The 27801-nt window shown below is 41.3% G+C and overlaps 1 protein-coding gene across 5 annotated transcripts; it reads right to left on the bottom strand.

Moving 5' to 3' along the window:
- Positions 1-1097: 1097 nt before the first annotated feature.
- klc1b (kinesin light chain 1b) lies at positions 1098-27619 on the bottom strand. Of its 5 annotated transcripts, none has more exons than XM_054600856.1 (16): positions 27604-27619; positions 17996-18266; positions 17446-17676; positions 16140-16221; positions 14859-15087; positions 14607-14694; positions 13825-13926; positions 13121-13294; positions 12367-12466; positions 10881-10933; positions 10547-10614; positions 10192-10300; positions 9559-9711; positions 3063-3187; positions 2795-2852; positions 1098-2664 (listed from the first exon to the last, which is right to left on the bottom strand). In XM_054600856.1, exons 2-16 carry the CDS (start codon positions 18242-18244, stop codon positions 2590-2592), a joined length of 1896 nt encoding a protein of 631 aa, XP_054456831.1. In that variant the 5' UTR covers positions 18245-18266; positions 27604-27619; the 3' UTR covers positions 1098-2589. The 5 variants fall into 5 exon arrangements, with proteins under 5 accessions (XP_054456831.1, XP_054456830.1, XP_054456832.1 ...); XM_054600855.1 differs by lacking the exon at positions 27604-27619 and adding an exon at positions 25497-25555; XM_054600857.1 differs by lacking the exon at positions 27604-27619 and adding an exon at positions 25497-25555 and having other exon boundaries at positions 16140-16218.
- Between the last annotated feature and the right edge of the window lie 182 nt (positions 27620-27801).

Here is a 27801-nt window from a genome sequence, read left to right as displayed (position 1 = left end):
AAGTCCAGCATGAATTTATGTAATGAAGATTAAATTAAAGATATGAAAGATTAAAAAAAAAAGAAGAATCTTGTTGCATGCAGATTCATTGCAATATTTAACGAATAGCTCCTAATGTAAAAAAAATATGAGTTCACATTGACTTTAATTATTTCATGCCAAAATATTACAATATATCAAATTAGTTTTGTTATTATTCATTATGTTTAATGTATATTTTTATGTAAATGTCCTTATCTATGATTCTCTTTGTATAATGCCTCTATTTTAGTTTGCTCTATAACTCCTTCAGGTATGTTGAAGCCATCATATCTCAATGAGCTGCAAAGCAATAAGGTAATAAATTGCACAAACATCCTGCACATGCAAGTCCATCACTCTCTCACCAGGAGGGGACGTCCCCTGTTGGCACCACTGGTAGTACTGTGTGTGGGACTGGTGCCATGTTGCAGGTCCAGCTGGCCCCTAGATGGCTGACAGGAACATGCAGTCAGTCAACCAAGATTAAGGAATAGAAGGTCGACCCAGTGTCACTGCTGTTAGGACGGGGCTGCAGTGAATGGGAGGAGGCAGAGTTGTGAAAATAGTATTCAAAAAGATGACATACAAAAAATCTTTAACGGGGAGTATAAGTTCTTGAGATAATGGCGTCAACTCTCTACTGGGTGAAATAGTCTGACAGTTCTCTGGAGAACAAAACCGTCTTTGGGTCGGTTAAGGGTTGAGGCTCCAACATTAAAGCACTGGCATACTGAGAGATTACCAGAGAGCAGAGAAACCCCGGGCTGACTTCTACCAAAGAGGAGGGAAAACTCTGGGAGACGTATCACATCTTGGCAAGGAATCAGGGTTCCCACACTTACTTAGACTCTGATGTTAAAGATCTTACTTGGTGGATGGAATTTACTGCGTTATAATTTGAAGGGTTAAGGACAGGGCAAGACATTTCATTGGTCATGACAAGTATTTTTTAAGCCAATGAGATCAGCTGAGATCAGCAGGGTTTTCAAACAAGAAACATATCAGCCATTTACAATCTCATACAAGAATGAATTACAAAAAAACAGAAATATTAATAGAAAATTGTAGGTTTTTTTTATTTCTGAATCAAGTTCAGAAAGTGGTTTTTATTTGCTATCAGACATTACTCATGACATATGGGATTGATCAGATCCAAACAGATGCACATTCAACCAACAATGACACTCGATTTTTATACCCATTAATTTTCTGACGAACTCCTGATGATTTGTTAACTTACGATCAGAATCTATTGTATACATTTATTACAAATGATGAGAGGAATAACATTTCAATCAAAAAAATAATAATAATTACAAGACATTCCAGTTGTTTTGAGCTTTACTAAAAAAATGCAATCAAAGACAGAAGACACCCATCTGAGGATTGTGCAAAAACCTATATTTATCACATATCTAGACGCCTATCACACATTCGAATCACTGTAAACAGCATTATAAGACGACATGCTCAAAGTTGGCAGCTCAAACCTGCAGAGGTCGACAGAAACACGAGGAAACGGCCGGCCTGCAGGTGAGTCCTGCATGGCACCAGAGAACATTCAGGATGACTGGGATTAATTAAGCGACCCAGTTTAGCCTCATCTGCTTCTTTTTTATTTATTTTTTTTAAATATATACAGTCTAAAAAGTCAAACATTTGCATGGTTGTGTTTATCAGTACTCTCTGACCATCACTGATTTCTCTTCAGTGTAGAAAAACACACTTGGATCTCAAAGCTATAGAGGTTGAAGCAGCAGCCGTTTCAATTTCTGAAAAATTTTCCAAAACTTTTTATGAACAAAAAGTTAACCCCTAACAAGCCACATGACTCAATGTCACCCTGTTTCCCAAAGCTTTAACCAACACCTCACATTACAAATAAATCTCAATAGGCACAATCATTAAAATGGAGATAAAAATATATTTCTTTAAACAGTGTAATCGTGTCAATTTTACATTATGTCATTTCAAAACCAACCAACCTATTTACTAGATTTCTATTTTTGTAGAAGATAGACATTTTATTTCTAATTTGCACTAATAAACCAATGAATGGCACAAGAAGACACGGGACATTAAAAGGAACACAGAAATCTCAAATCAAAAAATAAAATAAAATAAGGAAAAATATACCAGAACAGGCGATAATATGGCAACAGATGCAGCCAAAGTGCATAGTCACAGTGATTATGAATAAAAGGGAGAGATGAGGTTTGTTGTCGTGGCCACATTTAGGGGGAACTGAGGCGACACCAAAGTAAGGAACACAATGAGGGAAGATTACAGCAATCTGTCGCTACAAAAACGCAACAACCTGGATTTAAAAACTACTTTGATGACTGAAAATGTCTTTGGGTCTGAATGTTGGAGAAAACGGGTCTTTGGGTTGGATGCTGACAGGCAGAGGAAGGGTGTGTGTGTGTGTGTGTGTGTGTGTGTGTGTGTGTGTGTGTGTGGAGGCCGTCTGGTAGTGCCGATGGTGAATCATTACGGCTCAGAGGACGAGCCAAAAGGAAGGAGCCTCTTTGGGTCCTTGAACAGATCAGCTGTCCGACGACCCGCCGCTCAGTTTCCAGAGTAGAGATCCACGGTGCTGGAGCTCAGGCCCCGGCTCTCCCTGAAGCTAGTGCGTGGCCGAGTCTGAAAGAGAAACAGAAGAGGACACGACACATTTAAAAACACCAGAAGGGGGAATGATATGAATGTTAAAACACTTCAGATAATATAGCCCAAACTGAATACAGTTCAAAAGACTTAAAGTGTTGCTCACCTGGAACGGGTCATCGCTGGTTTTGTTCAGGTAGTTCAAGGAAGCAGCTCGCTTCATGCTGTTGAACAAATAGTAAGACAATAATGTTCATAAAGTATCTCAGATCAGGGCACCGGTAGAAAATAATAACTCATAGAGCTGGGGAGTTAAATTCCAAACTAGCATGAATCTACCTGCTTCCCATATACACACTTTACTACTTAAAGAAGAAGAATTTGCTTTAAATGTCTCCCATCCATCATAACGGAGGACTTTCTTCCGTTCTTACTTGGTGTTGCGAGGTTCAGGCGGTCCGTTGCCCTGCAATTTCTTCACCAGCATCTCGCTGCTGCGGCGGAAAACCTCCCTGAGCTTCCCCAGGGAGCCGCTGCGCTGGAGGGCTCCGCTGCCGTCCTGCAGACACACACAACCATCAATAAGTCTAGTCCACACAGAGGACGTGAGGACAAGAACTCAGACATACATCTTTATCTTCTGTTTGTGCTTTGCATTGGGTGATGTGTGTAGGCCAGTCCTGTTACGAATGGCTGGTCGCAGCCAAACAGCATGAAGAAGTGAGTTCTCATATGAAATTATTTAAAGAGCAATTCATGAGATACAGAAGTACTTATTTAGATTTATGAATGTGTGCAATATTAATAACAGGCATCAATAGCAGCATTTCATTTTCTGGTAATTTTTTGAAAAGAATGACACCATTAGAATCAACTGTAGTAATTTCTGTTTGCACATCCATCAAGCAATGTCCCTCGTGTGATTGGTCTCATTGTGGTCAAATGATGGTGCGGTGGGTTATATTTAATCTGCAGTAGTGAGAGCTTCATTGATTATTGAAAGGTAATCAGCAACTATTCTCATGATAGAATAATTGTGCATGTATTTTATTGAAAGCATAAATGTCATACATGACTGTTTCCAGCATCTTAGATCTGCATTTCTTTGAATTTTGTGACAGCGAGGATATATTTGGGTTTGGGTCAGTTGGCTGGACAAAACCGGCAATATAAACAACGTCACCTTTTTGTAACTATATTCTGACTATTTATAGAAGGAATGTTTAGTAAATGTATTCAGAAATCAACAGATAATGAAAACAATAACGTTCAAAGCTCCTTTTGTTATTTTTCAGTGTATAGTAATTTATCCATCCATCCATTCATTTTTAGTTTAGTCTTCTGCTTGTAAACACACCAACTGTGCTGCATAATGTGTGCTTTTATTGTGAACACAGTACGTGTACCGTCGTCTGGCTTTGGTGAGACACAACTAAAAACTGTATGAGTAGTGTTTGAGGTGTGATCGTCATGATGCAATATGTGCTTATGACCAGCAGGGGGCACTGTTGGTTCAATCAGATCATTTCAATGTTTCTGCAGCTGCCACCAGAGATGAAACCCTAAAAGAATCTCCGTTTCCCCTGATGACACATTAATACCAACGTCTCCATCCGATCCAGAGAAAAAGACCAAACTCCACAAATGAAAAACTTTATTTGAGAATACCAACAAGTGTTGATGCAATAATCTTCACAATGCAGAATGGTAAATATAATGCAGTCCTACTTACTAAGATAGTGCTTATAGACCTTACCATTTATGTTCTTCCACTTAAGGGAACTGAAGTCACACTATATATGTTGAGAATAGACAAGTTCAATAAATAAGCATTCCACTAACACAACAATATTGTCATAATTATGTGATGTACACAGTCAATTCTTTTGTTCAGAGTTGCATTAGAAGTATAGGTGTACTCATTGGAAGGAATGAAGAATCAAGGCAAGTAGCATACTGAAAAGCCGGATAGTGAATGCACTTGTCCAATCTATAAATACAGCCTACAATTACACTTTAAAGATGTTAAAGTCATTTTACATTCAGTTAGTTAAACATCTGAAATTACATGTTGATCTTGAGGAAACACTCGCACTTGTACTTTTGGGTGTCTTAAAAACATGATTCACCAAAGTGACAATGTTGACTTGCAAACAACTGTGTAAGAAAAAAGGCAACACACTCCATTAAGCTTTGTGTTCAAAATACAGTATCCATAGCCAGATCGGGCACTGCGACTGTACCACCAAAAACATACACAAATACACACTAACACTACTGTGGAATCCACGCTTCCATTGAATAATAACACTAGCTTCTACTCCTGCACCAACAAATAAAAAGGCAAAATCTGGGCATTCACGCCCTTTTATTTTGAAATATACTATTATTTAGCAATCTCTCAGGTGGCCAGTATCTGTGCTAGATGCTCCGGTTGGTCTCTGCTGTCTCATTGGCTACAAAGCATCAGCCAATGTTGCTAGTTCCCTTTGTAAATGCAAGCCACTGTGTATTGTATTGTATTGTACCGGCGTAGAGCCTGTGTGTGAATACTCCATCAAAACCAAGGACACTGATGCCAGTAAGAGCGACTTGAAAAATAAATTACCATGGCAACAAGTACTTGCTGTGATCTGACCAATTTGCTGTCAACTAATGTCGGCTCTTCTGGTCTTTCACAACCGGCCACACTCCTGCATTCGTTAACAATCTGCTGCCTTAATATTCAGCCACAAAAAAAATAAAAGACATTTAAAAAAAAAAAAAAAAAAAATGTAAACAAAATGATACAAAATTTAAATGAAAAAGGAAATATATCTATAAAAACAAAAATGGCAATGCTCCCTTCTCATTTCCAAGTCAAAAAGAAATGACAGGTTTTAAAATTTGCATGTGAAACTATACAGTACCGTTATTTCCAAACTGTTTAGGCAAGTGATCTCATTATTGTTAAGATGGTTAAAAACATAAAAACACAAACAACGACAAAAGAAATAGCTTTCTTTAAAAAAAAAAAAAACATAAGATACTGTTACGGCTAAATACAGGCACCAAGTCGGAAGCTAGCTTCAAGGTCAACTTTCAAGAGTTTTAGAAACAGACTGCAAACAAATTCACAGTGAGACCAATGCAGAGCAGCTTTTAAAATGAATCATTTTGCAATATATGGACTCTATAGTGAATGTAACCTTTTATCTGACTGTGGGTTGGTGTGATGCCTGGAGCCGGGGCTGCTCTCAAAGGTGACACTGATCCCCAAAATCTTTTGCCTTCTTCCAATAAATGACATTCCTGCTCCTCTTATCTAGCCTATGGAATCTACAGTGCACCTATGAAAAATTACAATGTGGTGTTTGGAGAGAGGAAAAAATGGGCGAGTGGCTTCCTCACAGGGAAAAGATTTCACACACACAATTACTTCTTTTTTTTTTTTGTTAAGTGAGAGAGAAGGTTGAAGCAACGATTTCTGACACGGTGGACGACACAGAGTTAGTGAGAGGAAAGGATAGAGAGAGTGAAAGGAAGAGAGGGGGGGGGGAGAGAGAGAGAGAGAGAGCAGAGATGAGAAGACCAAACGTCCCAGCAGTTGTCAGGTGAACGGAGAGGGGGGGGACAGAGATGACAGCCAGGGAGGAGGCTTTCTGAGTCTCTGCCGGAGGGGGGCACCGGGAATGGTGGAGGAGCTGTTGGTTTTTTGTTGGGACAGAGAAGGCCAGAGGGAACGACAACACGCATCCTTTTTGCTATTGTGTCGGGTAAGGAGAGAAGGATGGAGGAATAATCTTGATGGCTTAGGCCTGATAAAAGAGAAAAAGAGAGAGAAACAGACAAAAACGGCACACATTGTAAGATTAAAAGCTCTGGGTTGGGCTTCCTACGCTAGACACCTACACACTGGTAACTCTGAGCTTCATCCCTTTTTTTCTACATTTAGCTGCACTAGTCTGACATTGTAGAAATATCTAACCTGCACCAAAGTTCGCTGTCTTAACTGCAGTTTTTTTTTTATGAACCCCAGTTGAGACAGCATCCACTAACCAAAATGATCTAGCAGCACAGGAGCTGTACTTCTCTTTGAAACATAACAGCTGTCTCAGGAGCCGCACTACAGTAAGCAGGTCAGCGATGCAGTAGGTTGGTGGATGCCGTCACCGTGACTCAGCTGTTTTTTTCCCTTTCCTCTCTGGGTACCGGGAAGCCTGGACTTGGCACACTGCACCCGGCCAGTGACTGTGCACTGCAGACGTGGGACATCTGCAAGCATCAGCACTGAGAGACGCATACTGATGGAGCCATTACGCTGATCATCATCTTCATGAACAGCATTTTGAATTCACCTCAGACAAAATAGTGATATAAATTCCCTAAAGCTCTATTTATATCTGGCAAAAGATGAAAACAGTATCTTATTTCTAGCCACTGCTTGCACTGTGTTCCTTTACCTTAATGAGCAATAAACTAAATATCTAGCCTATCTGTTATGTCACTGTACCAACCCACCCAAGCAATATTGTGTAGAATGAGAGTTCAAGAGGGAGAGTACAATCCACTGAGCATGAAAGAGGAAATTTGATTGACAGGCTGATTGGTTGTCATGGCATGAGTAATCATTAAGGAATGTGGGTTAGTGACAAGCAGAAAAAGGAAAAGGATGACATCTGGACGACATGCGAACAAACAGGCAGCACATTGAAGCGTCGAGGCGAGAGCCGGAAAGCAAGAGCAGACAAACATACTTTGTAAATCGCATCATGCATAAAAGACACGCGCACATACATACTAGCAATTAACCTGAACACAACCACGAATTTACAAATCGCTGTCATCTCCTCTGCGTTACTTCCTTTTTGTAAAGTGGCACTAAAGTTAGTCCGATCCAAATAAATAAAACAGCAGGTATTTATTTGCATTCTGAAGTGCTGTGTCAGGATCAGCTGTATGAGCGTGTGGACCCCTCCCATAGCCTCAGTGACTCTCTGAGAGCAGAGGGAAGACATGTTTGGGCAAAGCTATGCAGTAGGGGAATGATAGTTCTGACGAGCACGCATCAAAAAATAAAAACATCACCACTCATCAAACATCTACACACAAGCAGACAGGACTTTACAAGCCTAATTCCTTCAACACAAACAGTTGTAGTTACACATGTTTGCAGCTTTGACAAATGAATGGATTGATGGACTTTCTTAAGCAATCTTTTAGTCGAAAGCGCGAAATGTTGTTTTAGACAAATTAGCTTTCAGAAACATGAATGAGAATGATGCGAGTAGATTTTCTGTTTGGACTGTGCACATTTAATTTTCTACTGCGATGGTCGTGACGGGGATAATGAAATGCTAGCACGCACCCAGCGGCCCTCTGCATGCCGTCACATGTCTCAAACACAAACAGGTGCACACTCGGATGAATTAGATGCCGTTGCATTTGCTGGAGTGAAGCAGTTTTGAGTAGCTGTGTTATGCATATGAACATGTGTGCGTGCGTGTGTGTGTGTGTGTGTGTGTGTAGAGAAGCATTCACATTCCCACAACAACAGCCAGCAAACAAACAAACAAAACCCCACCTTTCTACTTAAGGTTACTCAGAGAGGTTAACAGACATTTATCAACCATGTGAAAAACACAGTGAACACACATGGTCCATTAGTGTGCATGTTAAGGGTTGAGCCCAGCAGGCTGGCGTTTGCTACATGCATGTTTTGGACTGGGTTGTGTGCGGTGAAGGGCGTGGCTGCGTTCAAGCGAGCGGAAAGGCACAGGCTCAGACGAGGCATCTCTGCTTTTTATGTAAGCCTCACCAGAGGGCTGCTTCCAGCTGGGACACAGCTCTAGCAGTGTTTATTTAACTGCATGCACTGCTCCATTGAAAATCATGTTTTAAACACCGGCCTCTTTAACAGTGAGGACAGGGGTGACAAAGTCCAATGGGAAACACTGTGCAGAAACAAAAGCCCCGCGCTGGAATTAAACTAACGTAACATTGTTCAGTCACAGACAGCCTGGACATTTAAATGAGACAATAAAACAGCAGGATGAGTTACATATCATCCGCCGGGATTACTGTGCAGAGGGATGAGCATCGAGGATATTGGGAACCCTGTGTTTAATATTCTAAAAAAAAGAGACATCCTACAAAAGAAAATAAATATTTCATATGTTGCCAGGGAGCCACAGAATGAGCTTGTGCCTTTTTTTTTCTTTTTTGGTTTCCGCTCCACTTGTGCAGAAGCATTGCCAGCATGACATTCACTTATTAAAACGAGACACTGGAACTTGGTTTTCAAGCAATGGACAACAACAAAAAACAAACTCAGATGCTGTCAAAAACTACAGGTCAGCATGCCGAGACACTCAATCAGCGTTATATTTTGTAAAAAATAAAAAAAAAGAAATTCCAGGTTGACCTCATGAGAAGAACAACACACATCTGCAAGGTGTTGATGGACTGGTACAGGTGCAGGTCATTGAGCGAGTGCAACACAAAGAACTGGGAATGAGCAACTATTTCACTGATTCTCTTTTTTTTGTTAAAGGTGTGCCTTCAAATCATTTTGTGAAAAAGCAGATTGGACAACTTGGCCTTTTATATAAATAATAAATCTCATAAATAATGCCACTTATATTCAAGTTATGATGATGTGCAACATCGACATCATAAAATAGGGCCTGAAGGAATGAGTCATTTGTGCTTTTGTGCAGTTTGACCACAGTGAGGAGAGAGCTTCCTGACTGGCTCTGATCATTTAAAAACTAAAAACATATCGCTGATCTCAAAGACGAGAGTCCTTTTTTTCTCTCCCCTTTCAAGTCACAAAAGAGTCATCGCTCTGTACCAGTCCACACTCTCACCAGGTGTCATCGCTGACGCCACCTTGTTCTTCCGGTGAGGTCACCGGCCGTGTTGACTCTACTATAGTGGATTTGTACTCACCCCGTTCCACTCCACGCCCATACTCACTTCCTCGCCGGTCTCGGAGCCGCTCTCATACTTAACGCTGCTCAGGCTGTCCCTGCTCCTCCGCCTGTCGCCGTCTGTATCCTTCAGGATCTCCACCACACGTGTCTGGTGGATGGGGTCGATGCCCTGATGAGAATGACACACAGGTACGACACACAAACAAAACAGTTGGCCAGTTATTAGATTTACCGTTGTAGGTAGGGGTTAGCTCGTCGGTAAGGGTGAGAGTGTAAAGTTACATGGAGGTATTAAAGGGGACTTAATGTTTTTCTGTCTCTTTTGATGCATTCACGGCACTGTGACAGCGGCATCGCAGAGACAAGGGGACATTTTAAATGTTTGTGAGATGGGAGTGATGTTAGGGGAGAGAGGTGGAGGCTCTATAGTGGGGGTGGGGGGTGGGGGGGGGGGGGGGGCTATCAGTTAGACACAAAGCACTTACTGTGTTGCTCTGGATCCATAGCATTGTAGAGAAAGGGGAAAGAAATATAATGAGATTTTGGGGACATATTTAAGATTTTACAAAGACAGGAACTGATAAGTTATCCGCATGCAGAAAGGGGCTTTTTCAATTAAAAAAAGAAATATATAGAAAATGCTGCTGACCTGCTTGCGAGACCTCACGGCGCACTCTTCCAGGGTCTCGGCAGCCTCAAGCTTGCCCTGTCGGCGGTACAGGGCCCCCAGGTTCCTCAGGGTGGTGTTCACTGTGGGGCTGCACAAAGAGGCAAGCAAAGCGATATTTACCTGAAGGTCATTTGAGGAACAATTTGATCACAGAAAAAAAGCTAAAAACACTCAAAGATGAAGTAAATAAAGCTGATTTAATCACAATCCCAAAAAATAAAGGCAAAGACACACTACAATATATTGAGACTTCACACATTAGAATAATAATTAAACTAAAGTGTCTTTATTTATGACCAAGTTGTAAAAACAGGTTTATCACGCTCTGCCTCACCTGTTGACTTTGCAGGCCTTGTACCAGCCTCCGTACTCGCCGTATGGAGTGTTGTCTCTGTGTTTGCCCTGGAAGTAAATAAGGGAGAGGAGGAAGAGAATAGAGCGTGAAGGGAAGTGGTGGATTAAACTTGATCAGCAGGATATTTTCTGTGTTTACATATAAATATCATCTGCCTACTTGGGCTTATATTGTGTGTATGTGTGTGTGTGTGAAGGAAATTGACTTTGTAAGAAACTAAATAAACATATAAATCTTTGTAATTTGCACCGCTTATAATAATTGCCCTGCTTTTGTTCAGAAGGACATGAGGTTGACTGCACAATGCCCTCACCTTGCTCATCTCCTCTCTCTCCTCTGCATGCATCCAGATGGGCTTGTTTTCAGCTGCAGACAAACAGACAGGAGAGGTGGTCTACAAACAGCACAACAGGACTAGAAAACAGCTTAACAGATTGACCTCAGGGTGATTTATTGAATCCAACGGGAAATACTGATGATGCAGGCTGAGGTTGCTATAATAATCCTACAGACCAGGAGGGTGAAATCAGGCCCTCAGTGCTACAGTTTGTCTGCTAATCTGTCAATTATTGTTGTGTCTCGATAGTGAGTCAATCTTGTTTGGGTTGTTTCTATGTATTTGGCTACTAAAATACAAGAAGAGGCTGGTGAATCCTGAGATCTGGCTCAAACTGTTTTATAATTTCAACCTGGAGTTTAAATATTGAATAAGATACTGTTAAAGAGTAAGTCATAAGGCTTGATTCATAAAATGTGTTCTTGAGCTCATTTAGCAGTACTTGTAGTACTTTGTTTTGAATCTAATTTCTAAATATTTTAGATTCTTATCCAAATAAATAAAGAAATGGGGTCACTAGATGTCAATACAAAAAAACACTAAGCACCATTAAATGGTCTTGTTGTAAACAAAAACCTTTGCAAATTGAAAAAGGTGATACTGGTGATGCTATATAAACAATGATACACACCATTTTCTGATACTATGAACATTTACAAGTAACCATTAGTACTTATTCATTCATGCATTAGATTAATTAAATATGCGCTTGAAACAAGTAAACAGAGCACTTATAACTCAAAATACAAGATATTTAACAGCATTTTCGTCTGCTTGTGATAAAATAGAAGCCATTGTTGGGTTTCTTTTTCATTCCCAGGAACACAAACTGTTGCTGCTTAATGACGCTCTGCTGCTTCTCTTAACCTTCAACTCTCCAAACAGCTTTTCAAAAATATCTGAGAGCTATTGTCAAGTTAAGTGACATGAAAAAAATAAACCTCTCAGAAAAATGTGAGATGCTTTGGCAGTGCTTTGTGTGGAGTCCCTTTCATTCCTTTTTCAAAAGCAGTCAATCTAATCCCTGGAGGAAAAGCCAGCAAAAAGCTCAACTTAAATTAAAAAGAGAAGAAAATTGCAAGATATTTCAGACAAGTAAACTCTTTATTCTTTAAATAGTTTGCTTAGGGTCTCTGTGTCCTCCGAATGGCGAAGGTTGGCACCCTGCTTAGAACATGGTCCACTTTTTAAACATCTGTCCATCAATCACTCTGCTCGCTGATGTGAGACAAACAGTAGATGGAACATAAGACAATGGTGGAAGAAAGACGGAAAAAAAAAAATCTAATCTGTGTACTACGAGGGAAAGTTTGATGTGACCCCACCACCATTTATCTCTGGATTAATTTGTATTTATTGTGTTTCTAGGCTGATTGAAAAAAAGTTATCCAACGCAGCAATATGGAAATAACCTTTGAAACATGTGCTGCCATAGTCTGTAAGCTACACTACGAGGCCTTACCATCAACAGATCCAAACTCTTTCTCATGAGCACGAGTCAGAATCTCTTTGTACAGAATCTCAGCCTCCTTGTATTTCCCCTGTTTGAGATAGCAGGACGCCTGAAGAAAAAAAAAAAAAAAAGAGAAGACAAAGCACATTTTAGCGTTGGATCAAATGGGCCAATTGACTCACAGTGTGACCCCTGAAACAGTAGGAGCAGTGGGTTTTCTATTTCTCCTGAAAAATGATATGGCACCACATTGACTCCCTAACTGTCTCCATACTGCTTCTCCATCATCAGAGACAGGACCGGAGCAGGAAGCATACAAAGGACTAGTGGCTTTGTACCCTATCAGCAATGCTAAAAAGTGATTAGTTAGAAGATGCTTCATATACACCTTTGAAGATGAGGTGAAAGAGTGAAATAACATTACATTCAGCTTCATGCATGTGTGCTCCTTTGTGTCAAGTCAAGGACAGCGTAAAGCTGAAAAACATCAGTTGAATACCATGAAGTTTGAAACGACATTTCAAGCTTTTCAGGCATAAAGCAGTTAAATGTTTTCATGCTGATGGCCTCCGTAAAGACCAAACTCTGGCTTACAGAACAAACGAGTGATTCTGATACAAGAAAACTATGCTCTGCCCGTGTTTACCTTGGTACATTCACAGCTCAATAGAGACCGTAATTCTTGTTCAAATAAAAATAATTGTATAGAACTAATAGGGAGGCACAATAAAATCTAATGCGTTAGTGGCAACTTGTCTCTCACCAGGTTATTCTTGGTTTTGGCCACATTGGCATCATCTGGGCCCAGCCTGCTCTCGTAGATCTCCAGGGCACGGGAGTAGTAGTACTCCACCTCCTCATACTTGCCCTGGTTCTGGCAAAGCAGAGCCAGGTTGTTCAGCTGTTTGGCCACATCAGGGTGGTCCTTCCCCAGGACCTGAGGGGAAAACAGGAAGCAAATGTTCTCAGTTCGTGTTCGTGTCCCTGACTCGGTGCCTTCGGCTTTCTGCATGCATCTCTCCCTCCTGTGCCTCTCGCTGCTGTCACCGGGAAGCACATCTGCCTGCTGCAGACACTCAGGAGATCTAATAAAAGGCTGGCTGATCAATAGAGGATACAGAATAGAGACCTCTTAGTACCCTTCTGGGCTCTTTTGTGTCTCCTTTCTATCTCCTGCCTCGCTCCCCAACGCCTGCTATCCAATTTCAGCCGTGTTCTCAATTAAACTCCTTTAACACGGTAATTGGCCTCCAGCGGAAACTTCCCAGAAAATGTAAGAAAATAATTTGCTCTTTACACTATTTATAGTCGCTGGTGTTAAAATAGCTCCAATGACATTTTAGAAATATTATCTCTGTTAATTACGAACGACAATGAGCTAATTGTTCACTGGTTGAGCCTTGAGATGAGGCCTGGATAGCACTGCTGTGGACGGCTCTGCTGGTGTATTCAAGGGATGTGGCCTACCTTTTCTCTGATCTCCAGAGCCCTCTTACACAGAGGCTCCGCCTCCTTGTACTTCCCTCTCTTTCCATACAGCACAGCCAAGTTGTTCAGTGTTGCAGCGACCTGGACATTCAGAGAGAGAAAGAAAACCTAATAAAGGCCAGTTTATCTTCACAATAACATTATTTAATTTACTGCTGTTGAATGACTTGTCACAGTCCAAAACATGGTTTTTTTTTTATGTTTCCAAAGAGCTCAAAGCCACCTGGATTACACAGGATTGTACCCCGTCGTTGTGTCTCATTATTCTGTATCGAGGATCAGACTGAGTGACAAGAGTTACAATATGAGGCAAATTGAAAACCCCGCAGAGCTGCAGCGACTAGCACTGGGCTTTAAGAGCTCCCTTCAGGCTTTACAAAGTGTTTTGGTGCCACAGTGTAAATCGATTCATACAAATCTGTTCGCAAAGGCAAGAAATAGGTAGCATATTTGGATGTTTTTTCCCCCATTTGTTGTTGTATTCTGACTGCAAGGGTTTTGTGGTTTGGTTCATGCTGGATGTATGAGCAGACCTCCAAGAGCTTTGATTGATAAGTTTAAAGCCTGCACATATTCAATTTTAATGTGAAAAAAGATTCCATATAGACTGAGCAGAACGGCAAATACAGCAGACTTTGTGGTTATTGCCTCCCTTAGTCTTCGGGCAATAATGAACCCACACCATATGACTCATCTGATCTATCTAAAAATTAATATGTTCACATGAAGATATCGTTGTCATGACGATAGTGGAGTCTTACAGCTGGATGGTCTTTGCCCAGGGTTTTCTCACGGATGGACAGAGCATCGTTGAGCAGATGGGCGGCCTCTTTGTATTTGTTCTGATCCCTGCACGAGTGAGAGGAAGAGAGAGGACAAAGTGATGAGACTGAAAGTTAATTGCTCTTTGACAAAATATGTGTAGGAAAAAAAAAGGGGGCAACTTGACACAAGCAAAACAGGAAAAATAACAGTAGAACTAGCAAAAGCCCCCTTATGGAGACATCTCTGACCTGTAGACCAAGGCCAGGATGTTGAGCATGGTGGCCACGTCGGGGTGGTCGTGTCCAGAAGTCTTCTCCAGGTCCTCCAAAGCCTGCTTGCAGAGGGGGACAGCCACCTCGTACCTGCCCTGGGAGGCGTACTGGATCACCAGGTTGTGCAGGGTTCTCAGGCGGGCTGGGATCTCGTAGCCTCCCTGCTGGGCTGCAGCCACGGCCGCACTGTTGTGTTGGTGCTGCACTGTGGGGTACAGAGGCCACACGCACGGGGCAAATGTCAGCTTGGAGGTCAAAAGGTCAAACTCATACCTGATTATATCGCTAACTACATTTCATGCAAACGGCACTGTGGTTTCAAAGAATAATAGGATTATGGGGATTTGTTAATTAGTATTTAATGGGAAAACACAACATTATCCAAGTCTCCTGGATAGTCAGGTTCATTTACTCAACCTTGCCGCAGAGCTCTTTGAATAAGATTTGTGCATTTTATCAGAAAGAAGAAAGTGCCCTGTTGACTATCCACTATGTAAAAAAAAGAATTGAAGAATTGTCATCCAAACTACATCAGACTTGGGTGGTGTATTGCTGGAGACCTAAGGACGTGCCTTGCTAAATTTGGTGCAATCTGGACACGAAACAGAGTCAATATTAATACACTTGGAGTAAATAAAGCAAATATTGGTCTGTTCTTATTAAACTGGTTCTCGACAACGGTGCAAGCAGCAGTACTTCCTTTGGCCAAGCAATCGCCTGCTCCAAACGGGCACTGCACTAGTAACGTAATGATAATTTGTTTAAATCTAATACTATAAATACTTTTGGATCAGAAAGAATTATTAGCTGTTTTCTCTGCAGGATTACTATAACATTTTGGAACCGCTTCTCTATCGTAGAATAGCTATGTTATCAGGTTGTACAGTCTCATGGGTGAGTGGGGCGGCTGTGGTGTAGTGGAGAGCAAGGTAGTTCTCCAATCAGAGGGTCAGTGGTTCGATACCCGGCTTCGGCAGTCGATGTGTCCTTGGGCAAGACACTTAACCCCAAGTTGCTCCCGAAGGCTTGCCATCGGTGTGGACTGGATGTGAATGAACGTTAGTTAGAGTCTGATGGTGGCACCTTGCATGGTAGTGTGTCATCACACACCTGTCATCAGTGTGTGAATGGGTGAATGATATGTAATATACTACTAATTGTAAGTCGCTTTGGATAAAAGCGTCTGCTAAATGACTGTAATGTAATGTGAGTAAAGTCGTATTGTCGGGCTGAAGTGCTGAATAAGGCCTTCCTTACTTCCTTGGCCGTGCTCCTCCTCATCATTTGGGAAGAGGTCGTCCAGGGAGTCCTTCGGTGTTTCTCGGTCCTTCTCCTCCTGCTGAGAGAATAAAAAGGAAACCCACCAGTCAGATCCTCTAACAAACTGGAAACACTGTTGTGTGATTTTATCTTTTTAAACACTTAAGAAAATACTAGCTTATATTCAAAGATCAAAGGTGGATATGAAGAGATGTGCCATTATCCTGTAGTTACATATATACGATGGTAGTGGTAAATCATTTAGAACAATACATTCAACACGTCATCATGAGCACATTTTAGCACCATGACAGGATACATTGGATTCTAAGGATGAACTGGACTCCATATTCATCAAAATATTCTCTATTTAAGTCCAACTGAAGCTAAATTGCGTTTTGGTCTACTACACATCTGCTCTGTCAATCACTTTTCCTGGGTTCTCATCTGAAAAAAAGTCAAAATCTGAAACCATGTCATCAAAATGTATATTTTATACGTTTTGGTTTCAAGATGGCAACACTAGCTCTGGTTTAATTCCATGGAATACCGTTAGGTATCTTCGTTGGCAGTTGTTTTAATTCTGTGGTGATCTTATGTTATTTCAATAAAGCCAATCAAACCTTGCAGTAAGCAGTGACATCAGCGTTCTATCACTAACAGTGATTTCAGATGGACCTTAACACAGAAGCCTGCTAAAAGCTGTAAAATGTGAAAAAACAATAATAATCCTTTTGGGTAATGGCAGGATACTTTCCTGTAATAAGCAGTTAGTGGATACAGGCTATAAGAGCCTTTTTTGTGACTAAGAATAAGGTCAGAATATGCACCATTGGATCAATGAGGATCTGACCAGAAAGCCTCATTCCAGGAAGACCATGCGGCTGTGTTTTATTTCCTCCGGTATCAAATATCATTGACATTTTGCTGCCCTTTATAGTTGAATCAGTTATTTTAGGTAGATTCAAAATAGAAAAATAGTTCCAAGTCGGTTCAGAACACAGGATTTGTATTACTATTTACCATTATGTTTATGATAACCAACATGTCATCTCTACTTCACTTCATAAGCTAAAAATAGTATATGAAATTTGTATCAGGACAATTTAAGCTTTCTGGTAAACAGCATTTAAGAGGACCAATATATTTCAAAGACTCCTGTTACAATAAAAACAATCTAACCAATAAATAAAACATGGTGGAATTAAAGAAATCTCAATTTTACCAACTCAATCTCACAAAAATATATAAGTGACTAAGTAATAATCTGTAGATGCATTTGTAATTGTTTAAAAGTACTTACAGTGGGTGAGACGTCTTCATCATATTTTTTGAGCTGGTTCATGAACTCCAGGTGCTTCTTCTCCTCCTCCAGCTGGGCCACGTTCTGCTCGCTCTTCTGCAGCTTCTGCTGGGTGTTGGCCAGCTCGTCCCGCAGCCACTGGTTCTCCTGGCAAAGCCTCCTCACCTGGGCGCGCAGCTTCTGCTTCTCCGACTCCACCGCGTTCAGGTGGTTGGACAGAGCCATCATCACCTGGGATGGAGACAGCATTGAAGAGCAACGACATTTAACAAGGACAAAGAGTTCGCAGCGTCGAAGCGGGAGAGAACTAACAGGGGCTGTTCCCGAATGAATCATGATCAGCACACAAGCCGAGTATAGAATGAGGAAGCAGAAGCACACAAGGTAGAAGACAGAAACACAAATTTACTACATTGTGAACCATGTTCTCTTTTCTCTGTCGATTCTGACATACAAAAACTGCAAACAACTTTGTTTTACATAACATATTTCTGTGTTGCTCATATCATCCAACTCATTAAGTCATCATTCCTCTCCCACACTGTCTCACCTGTGCTTCTCCCAGGCCCAGTTCAATCATCTCCACTGACTTGCGGAGCAGGTTGGACTTCTCGTGCACCAGGTTGGCCTCTTCGTCCTTCTTTAGGCACTTGATGGTCTCCAGGAGGCTGTGGAGGATGGAGTTGTGCTCGTTCTTCAGGGCCTCCAGACCCTGGATCACCAGCTTGGTGTTGGAGATGATCTCTTCCTGAGAGAGTTTCTCCAGCTTCTCTTCCCGTGGATACACCATGGTGGACATCTTCTATGTAGCTCAGGGAAACCTGTACGGATTGATGAAAAAGAAAACCGGCTGTAACAACAGCGGCAGCTGCCAAGGACATTTTCATAATGGTCTTCCAAAGGTTGCAGCTGTGCTAGTAGAACACTGAAATTCACAAAACAGAACCCTAGAGCTTGGATTAAGTGCAACTATCACTTTTCCTCCACTGAACTGAGAGTATCTCCAATTTCAAATGATCTTTCACATTAAAAACCAACTGAGGCATTCTCTGCTGTTGTCATATGACAGAGGCCACTCTCCATTCTTGGTTTATATATCTCAATGTCGGACAGTGTAGAGCCCCGCCCTTGATGCAGACAGACCCTACAGTCATTTGTGTGCTGGGCTAATGAGTACGTAGCGTGACCCGCTCGCAACATGACAGCCATAAAAAGGGAAATGAACTCATGTTTTATCAGTGCAGGGGAGATGACGGATTCAAATTTCACAAGAGAGATAGGTCAGCATTTCTTTGAGCTGTTTAATTAGACAAACTCAGAATGTATGCCGATCGATGCGGAAACAAAGAAGGGTTTGTTAAATGAAACACAAACTATGCTCCAAACAAGTCCTGTGAATCACTCGGACGCGATGGTTGCATGACTGAACATATACAGAGTAAAGACACGTGTAATGTGCCTGCTTTATGTATAGCCGAGGGCAACATGGACATATTATTTCCGTTGGACAGACTGTTAAGTTTTTGGCAGCTATTATAGGCTGTAGTTGGGAGAGGAGCTGCGGCTTGCAGTGTAACAGAGGGCACACAGATGCTGCAGTGTGGCTCACTTCTGGTGCCAGCACTTTATCCAAACGGAGGCCTAGCCGGCTGCATGACTGGCTGAAGAGTCGAGGAGAGGATGACATGACAGAAGCCTCAGTATTACGGCTAAGCAGCTGGTCAAGTCACGGAAAAAAACCCACCAGTGTCAATAATATTTTGTTCTGAAGAAAATGTCAGCCCTTTGGTGAGTGCATGGAACGTGTGCCATTTTCCCCAAGCAGTCTGAAGATAACCTATGACTCACTGAGCCACGTAACTGCTGGCTACGTTGTGCAAATGTCAGTGCAAAAAAAGTGGCCCTGCCCTTCCGACAGGGGTCCGGGCAACGTCGAGCTAGAGCACTGTATTTTAGCAGCCGTGAGGACATCATGTTAAAGATGAGGCAGGCTCGCAGTGGTAAACACCAGCTGAGAGCCATCTGCCAAGAGAAACATATATACACCATTAGTGAGCCACTCCCTGCTCTGCTACTAGTATTTCAGCAATTGTCTATCAAAACAGAGAATGGAAGACGATCACAAAAGCCCTAAACAACAGCAATAAATAGCTATTTGCTTTGTAATGTGGCAAAAGGACAGCTATGTTAAATCTTGTCGATTTGAATGGAATTAACGTGGATGCAAAACCGGTGAAGAGATTTTCCATCAATATTCAGCGATGGCGATTTATTGCTGGGTTAAGAATCGAACTATTTGAGACATCATGACCTGATCATTAACAGCTGACAATTATTGTCATTATATTCGATTCATCTGTTGATTATGTCAACGATAATTGGTTATTTGTTTGTTCAATGTTGTGCCGACCAACAAGTCAATCTTTGCCGTTGTAATGTCTGACCAGCATCATTCGTTAGCTTCAAGACCTCTTACAAAAAAATTAGCTGTGTGTGTTTTTGGTGGACTTTGGCTCAGTTTTACAGCTGACACTTGCACTGGCAGAAACACAAACAACACATCCAACATGGTCTGTTGCTAGTATCCAGTAATTAGGTCCCTCATGTGATGTAAAGCACATCCCATGATATAACCACAGTGGAGTTCTGTCAGGAGAGCGTTATCTATGATGCCAATATATTTCATGATGCACAGTAGATAAGGGCACAGGAGAAGCTACTGAAGTCAACATCAGCTGGATGTGAGTCAGCCTGAGGAAATGAGCTTAAATCAGAATAACATTGTAGCATTTATACCACCAGCTGGAGGCTCAGGATGTGCAGAAGATAATAAAAAAAGTGTCAGGTACAATAACACTGTGGAGTATAAGGGAGGATACAGAGAAGACATACGCATATCTGCCGTCAGGTGACAACCTCTAAGCCTGAATTTATTTTGTTTTTCCCTTTTCTCCAATTAAAAGCTTTACCATCATCGGGTTCATGAACCTGCTTACTTAAATCCATCGAGGAATTCAAAAAATGCATAGTGTTCGAAGGAAAAAGTGTAAGTTGAATTTTCCTCTTTACCTATAAATTATTTTCTGTTTAGATCCTGTGTGGAGAAGGCAAGAGTGACGGGTGAAGTAAGCCCGATGCAAAGCAAATAGCATCTCTTTAAAGCTGTTACAACGCTGAAGCAGTGCTATATATTTATATCAAGCATCTCACATCTGCAATTTAGTACGCTAATGCACTTCATAAACGGTCATCTCTTTACTTCCATTCTACAGTTAGACACAGCAGAGCCGTAAAAAAGCAAATTCCCAGAGACAACGAAAACCTCATCAAATGACCACATTCAAATGAAACATAATAAATTAATAGTGACATGCACTCTTTATAAACCACTTCAAGAGATTTCAGATCATCAAAATATATACAGAAGTGAAGGAACAAGCATCAAGATCAAACTAGCATATTTATGGTGGGAATACATTAGTGCAGAACTGTTGCACAATGGTATATGCACATGTTTTGTATACCAAAAAAACACCAGAGGGTTTATGGTCAGTGGTTGCAAGCATGTACAACAGTAAAAGCAGCAACAATTTTATTTGGGAGAACTAACGAGAAAGAAAAATAGACCACAGCACAGATAAATGAAAGGCCGGTCTGTCCTGACAGAAACACGGACTCGCTGCTTTACATAAAAGTCTATTCAAATGCTACAAACAAATCAAGCTATACTCTCATTTGCATGGCAAAGGGATGACTGTCTTTCATAAAAGTATAGTTATATAGCATTTAGAATCATATGCTCTAAAATGATGCTACAAAAAGGAGTGAGCCCTAAGTAAAAAATGAAAGCAGGTCAGAGATTTTAAAACCATATCTCAGATGAGGAGATGTTTGTTTTGCCAGGGGAGCCTGCAGTACTTTTCCTTCCTGATAAAGGGCTGGCGCCAAAGCTTTTACCTGCTCTGAACAAGATATCAAATGTTGTATTCGAAAAGATCAAGCATATTCACAGATCACACAGCTTATTACCCTGCACAGTTACTCCGAGTCTCAGCAGTTAAACGCAAATGTGGATGAAAGGCCTGACAACAGTTAACAAAGTGAATACGTGCTTTCATGTCAGTCAGGGGAGAAACAAGCTGCTTCGCCTTGAGGAAATACACAAATACCTGTATCGAGGACTTTTGTTTTCCTCACACAGCTGAAGTTAATATGTTCCAAGTCTTTAAAGAGGTGAGATAAAGTCCAACAGGCCTGTTTTCCTTTAGAAAGACCGCCCTTGAATTAATCTTTAACATTTACATTTTTCATGCAAACCACGTGCACTAAAAAAAAAAAAAAAAAAAAAAAAAAAACATTGTGAACATTGATGGTAGGGTGGCGCTGTTGAGCTCCTATCCTCTTGCGCTCCAATCCGAAGTCACGTGACAGCGAGTAAGTGAGACGCAAGGATGGAGCGGCAGTGGCACACAGACAAAGCATCAAAGGTTAAAATGAAATACAGCATTCCACAATTCACAAGGCCTAGAATAGGACTTCTCATACTGCTGACACTCTTTACAATGCTTTTGGGACAATACCAAAAACATGCAGTCACACACATTACACTACATAACAGCACATATTCATTGAGCTTTTATGTAAATGCCCTCATGATCACTTACAGGAATGATCAGGATCAAGTCTTATTTAAGGCTCAACAGCAGCTGGTTAGGTAGCTGGTAAGAAGAAATGTTCACTTCTTAAAACAAGCAAAAAGTAAACCAAGCACAAAAGGAGAAACAATTTCAACATATCCCTCTCCTCAGAGCTGCATGACCTACCACATCAACACATACGCAACATAGATAAGACCTGGTGCATTAACAGACCTTCCTGCCGACACTCATTGGTGCTTTACAACAGATGGAATTCAATTCAGTTTCAATTCAGTTTATTTTGTATAGCCCAGAATCACAAATTACAAATTTGCCTCAGAGGGCTTTACAATCTGTGCACATGCGACATCCTCTGTCCTTCCCTCACATCGGCACAGGAAAAACTCCCCTAAAAAACCCCTTTAACAGGGAGAAAAAAGGAAGAAACCTATGGGAGAACGACAGAGGAGGGATCCTTCTCCCAGGATGGACAGAATGCAATAGATGTCATGTGTACAGAATGAGCAGCATAACAGTTCTATACAGGAATATATTATGTAATGTAGCTTTACAATGAGGATGCAATCTAAGACCATTAGAGTGGTATGACACAAAATATAGGACCATCATAGTGAAACAACTTATTCTAAGCTCAGAAGTCGTGGCTTTTTCCATGAGGAAAATGATGGGGAACAACTGACAACATATTAAAAAAAAAGAAGAGAAAATTACACTCTCAGAGAATCTTAACATCCATTACAAAACCCACTAAAGGCTAAAGAAATCCATAATCAGTAATGCTAGCATGTTTTCAACCGTTCCAGCCTGCTGGACCAGAAAACTAACCTCGGTTTCAGTGGCAGATCAGAGCCTCATACTTTGGCACGGTGAAAAGCTGATGAAATAATGACGACTCCTCCTCCAGTAATAGCTCTACACGCTGGCAAAGTGCATCATAAAACTGCAGTGCTAATCCAAAGTGATCCTCCTTTAAATGGAAAAGGGAAACCTTCAGTGAGAAACACAGGCCGATGGAAATGAAACAGGACAGTGATGAGAGTGACGAGTGCCGGTGGTGGGGAGAGGAGGACGAGAGATGCCCGCGGGATGACGATGACCTTCCCACTGCTCCGTCAGAACGAAACACCAACATCAGCTCAGGGCGCACACCGAGAGACGGCCCCGCCCACGGGAGGAGAGCAGAGGAGTGTGGAGGAGCAGGTTGGGTGGGGGAGGGAGCCGTCCTAATCTAGACTCCGCTCCTCTATACTCATCAGAAACAAAGGAATAGGTCTAATGGGGATGGACTCAATGACACTATTTACAGGCACAAAAAGAGTTGCACATGCCACCAAGGATGATGGCACCCAACACACCGCAAGGTCAAAACCTACTGTCTCGAGGTACTAGACGATAGATGTGTGAAAATATTACACTGATTTTCAGATAGCTCCTGCAGGGGATTGTAATGATCATATATACACACCTCAGAAAATATGTCCATGCAGACAGAACCACAATATAAAAGAATATTTGTAGCAAAAAAACAACCGTAAATACTATTAACACTATTAAAATAATGTTTACTAAAACAAATCTATTCAAAACCAACTGAATAGACAACTTGTTTTTGAAATTGTTCTGATGAAGTAGATCCGTAAGGCAATTTCATCGGCAGGTTCGATGACTCAACCTTGCACAGGATCAAAGGTCCTATTATATTGCAGCAATCCGCAGCACATCAGCCCAGAAGCCAATACAAATGCCCAAGAGGAGCGTACAGTGCTATAAAAGACAGTTCTGTGTTTACAGAAACAACTTTGTGGACTCTGTATTGACTTGGTTTATTTCCCTCTGAGCAGTGGAAATCTGGGCCCATCTACCTGTCGAGTTTGTCTCTCCAGAGCTCCACTCGTAATTGCTCTTCATCTCCAGAGAAGCCTCAAGCCTTTCATAATCCCACCATCATCATCACTCAGACCCCGTTTTTTTCTCTCTCCTCCTACCACCACTGCACTACAGTTGATTGTGCTGTTGCACACTGATCTCCAAAGAGAGGATCAACTGAATGACCCTTTATGTGTGTGCACAAAATGTACACTTGCTACTGCCAAGTGTGATTCACATAGAATTTAATTGACTTTAGGCCAGGATAAAAATGCTTATTAGTCAGCTATTTTCTACTTAAAAATTGCATGGCTTTGATTTCAAGCAAACTCAGACAAAAGTGTAAATGTTTGTCATTCAGTGTTACTGAAAAGCTGAGTGGGAAATACACAAATGCAACTGGAAACAGATCGTTCAGGAGAGGGCGTGGTGCTGGTTGGTATTATAATAATAAAACACCAGCATAGGAAATGGAAAAAGGCAGACTGCAGTGGGTGCATCAACAAGCCAGTGGAGGATGTCTGTGCCATCTCCATAGAGACGCATTTCCTGTCTACTAGATGAAGTCTGATTACCATTAGATCACTTCATCTTCCTCTGTTTTCCTCCAAAAACAGCCATCCAACAACACTGATCGCATCACTGATAGACACAAAGGAGAGCCAGCCAGCAAGAAGGGTGGGGCATGGTCTGGGACAACCAGGAGGGAAGTGACACTGTCCCCAGTCATCCACCACACCACTGACACCAGCTGCTAGAGGGCTGCTTTCCCACCACTGGTTGGTCTGAAAACTGTATGCCTGAATTTAGCTACTGATGCAGAGAGATACCTGTTCTACATTAATACTCATCAGGGTTAGCCCGATGCTCTACCTGGAGACACCTGTGCGGTTTAACACTGTTGTCCACACAGTCCAACAACAACGTCAGCAGTGTTGAACACAATGCTTTACATTTGATTCAACATCGTCGCAGCTCTGTGTTAATGACTCTGCACAACCTAAACGTGTTTGGCTCACAGCCACATGGTGCTCTGAACATTTGCAGTCCCTCAAAACATGAACAGTAGATTAGACGGTGTGTTGTTGTTGTTTTTTGCTGCTCATTATTAAACTCGGAGTTTAATTGTGTTGTGACTTTCGCAGTTCTCGACGGGGCTGTGGTTTTCTACCTCCATCTACAGTATTCTTTATAAATAATACATTTATATTTGCCAGTTCTTTCATTCACTAGATTTGTCATCATATGTTCTCGACTCATTCATTTAGCTAACCTCATAGTGAAGATTGCTTTTTGATCATTTAGCGTTAGCACTCCGGTTAGCGACTAGCTAGCTTTAGCTAACCAGCTAGCGTCACCACTCCCTAACGTTAGCTGGTTGTTACGGGTTCACCCTGTTCAACCCGCACGGCTGATCGTTTGTATTTACAGTAGATTAAACTGATGCCACTTAAATACACAGCAATACACATATTTAACACAATTATAATATTAGTTAGTGAACATATATCGTTTGCTATCACTTACCGAGAGCTAGGTCTGACGGGTAGCTCAGCCCCTTTAAATCCAAAATGTCTCCGGCAGAGGAGATTCTCCCAGCAGCCTCTGCGGCCGAGCTTCATTATAGTGACGTCATGTTTTGTTTTTGACACTGCCAGATTTTATTTATTTATTTATTTATTTATATATATATATATATATATATATATTTATATTATATATATATATTTATATATATATATATTTATATATATATATATATATATATATATATATATATATATATATATATATATATATATATATATATATGGGGCAAAAAAGTATTTAGTCAGCCACCAATTGTGCAAGTTCTCCCACTTAAAAAGATGAGAGGCCTGTAATTTTCATCATAGGTATACCTAAACTATAAGAGACAAAATGAGAAAAAAAAAATCCTGAAAATCACATTGTCTGATTTTTAAAGAATATATTTGCAAATTATGGTGGAAAATAAGTATTTGGTCAATAACAAAAGTTCATCTCAATACTTTGTTATATACCCTTTGTTGGCAATGACAGAGGTCAAACGTTTTCTGTAAGTCTTCACAAGCTTTTCACACACTGTTGCTGGTATTTTGGCCCATTCCTCCATGCAGATCTCCTCTAGAGCAGTGATGTTTTGGGGCTGTCACTGGGCAACACGGACTTTCAACTCCCTCCACAGATTTTCTATGGGGTTGAGATCTGGAGACTGGCTAGGCCACTCCAGGACCTTGAAATGCTTCTTACGAAGCCACTCCTTCGTTGCCCGGGCGGTGTGTTTGGGATCATTGTCATGCTGAAAGACCCAGCCATGTTTCATCTTCAATGCCCTTGCTGATGGAAGGAGGTTTTCACTCAAAATCTCACGATACATGGCCCCATTCATTCTTTCCTTTACACGGATCAGTCGTCCTGGTCCCCTTGCAGAAAAACAGCCCCAAAGCATGATGTTTCCACCCCCATGCTTCACAGTAGGTATGGTGTTCTTTGGATGCAACTCGGCATTCTTTCTCCTCCAAACACGACGAGTTGAGTTTTTAACCAAAAAGTTCTATTTTGGTTTCATCTGACCCATTCTCCCAATCCTCTTCTGGATCATCCAAATGCTCTCTAGCAAACTTCAGACGGGCCTGGACACGTACTGGCTTAAGCAGGGGGACACGTCTGGCACTGCAGGATTTGAGTCCCTGGCGGCGTAGTGTGTTACTGATGGTAGCCTTTGTTACTTTGGTCCCAGCTCTCTGCAGGTCATTCACTAGGTCCCCCCGTGTGGTTCTGGGATTTTTGTTCACCGTTCTTGTATCATTTTGGCCCCACGGGGTGAGATCTTGCGTGGAGCCCCAGATCGAGGGAGATTATCAGTGGTCTTGTATGTCTTCCATTTTCTAATAATTGCTCCCACAGTTGATTTCTTCACACCAAGCTGCTTACCTATTGCAGATTCAGTCTTCCCAGCCTGGTGCAGGTCTACAATTTTGTTTCTGGTGTCCTTTGACAGCTCTTTGGTCTTGGCCATAGTGGAGTTTGGAGTGTGACTGTTTGAGGTTGTGGACAGGTGTCTTTTATACTGATAACAAGTTCAAACAGGTGCCATTAATACAGGTAACGAGTGGAGGACAGAGGAGCCTCTTAAAGAAGAAGTTACAGGTCTGTGAGAGCCAGAAATCTTGCTTGTTTGTAGGTGACCAAATACTTATTTTACCGAGGAATTTACCAATTAATTCATTAAAAATCCTACAATGTGATTTCCTGGATTCTGTCTCTCATAGTTGAAGTGTACCTATGATGAAAATTACAGGCGTCTCATCTTTTTAAGTGGGAGAACTTGCACAATTGGTGGCTGACTAAATACTTTTTTGCCCCACTGTATACAGTGGGTACGGAAAGTATTCAGACCCCTTTACATTTTTCACTCTTTGTTTCATTGCAGCCATTTGCTAAAATCGAAAAAGTTCATTTTTTTTCGCATTAATGTACACTCAGCAACCCATCTTGACAGAAAAAAACAGAAATGTAGAAATTTTTGCAAATTTATTAAAAAAGAAAAACTGAAATATCACATGGTCATAAGTATTCAGACCCTTTGCTGTGACACTCATATTTAACTCACATGCTGTCCATTTCTTCTGATCCTCCTTGAGATGGTTCTACTCCTTCATTGGAGTCCAGCTGTGTTTAATTAAACTGATTGGACTTGATTAGGAAAGGCACACACCTGTCTATATAAGACCTTACAGCTCACAGTGCATGTCAGAACAAATGAGAATCATGAGGTCGAAGGAACTGCCCAAGGAGCTCAGAGACAGAA

This window comes from Anoplopoma fimbria, chromosome 6, assembly GCF_027596085.1.
Source record: "Anoplopoma fimbria isolate UVic2021 breed Golden Eagle Sablefish chromosome 6, Afim_UVic_2022, whole genome shotgun sequence".
Classification (NCBI taxonomy): domain Eukaryota; kingdom Metazoa; phylum Chordata; class Actinopteri; order Perciformes; family Anoplopomatidae; genus Anoplopoma; species Anoplopoma fimbria.
The sequence above is the reverse complement of the archived record's forward strand: the minus strand, read 5'-3'. Positions and strand labels throughout refer to the sequence as shown.

Bases quoted from the DNA above. Each gene is read 5' to 3' on its own strand.
- klc1b (XM_054600856.1), bottom strand. From the start codon at position 18,244: ATGTCCACCATGGTGTATCCACGGGAAGAGAAGCTGGAGAAACTCTCT. The intron at 13,295-13,824 runs GTAGGCCACATC...TTTTCCCCTCAG, and splicing joins CTCTGGAGATCAGAGAAAAG to GTCCTGGGGAAGGACCACCC. The intron at 10,934-12,366 runs GTAAGGCCTCGT...GTTTGTCTGCAG, and splicing joins AGAGTTTGGATCTGTTGATG to CTGAAAACAAGCCCATCTGG.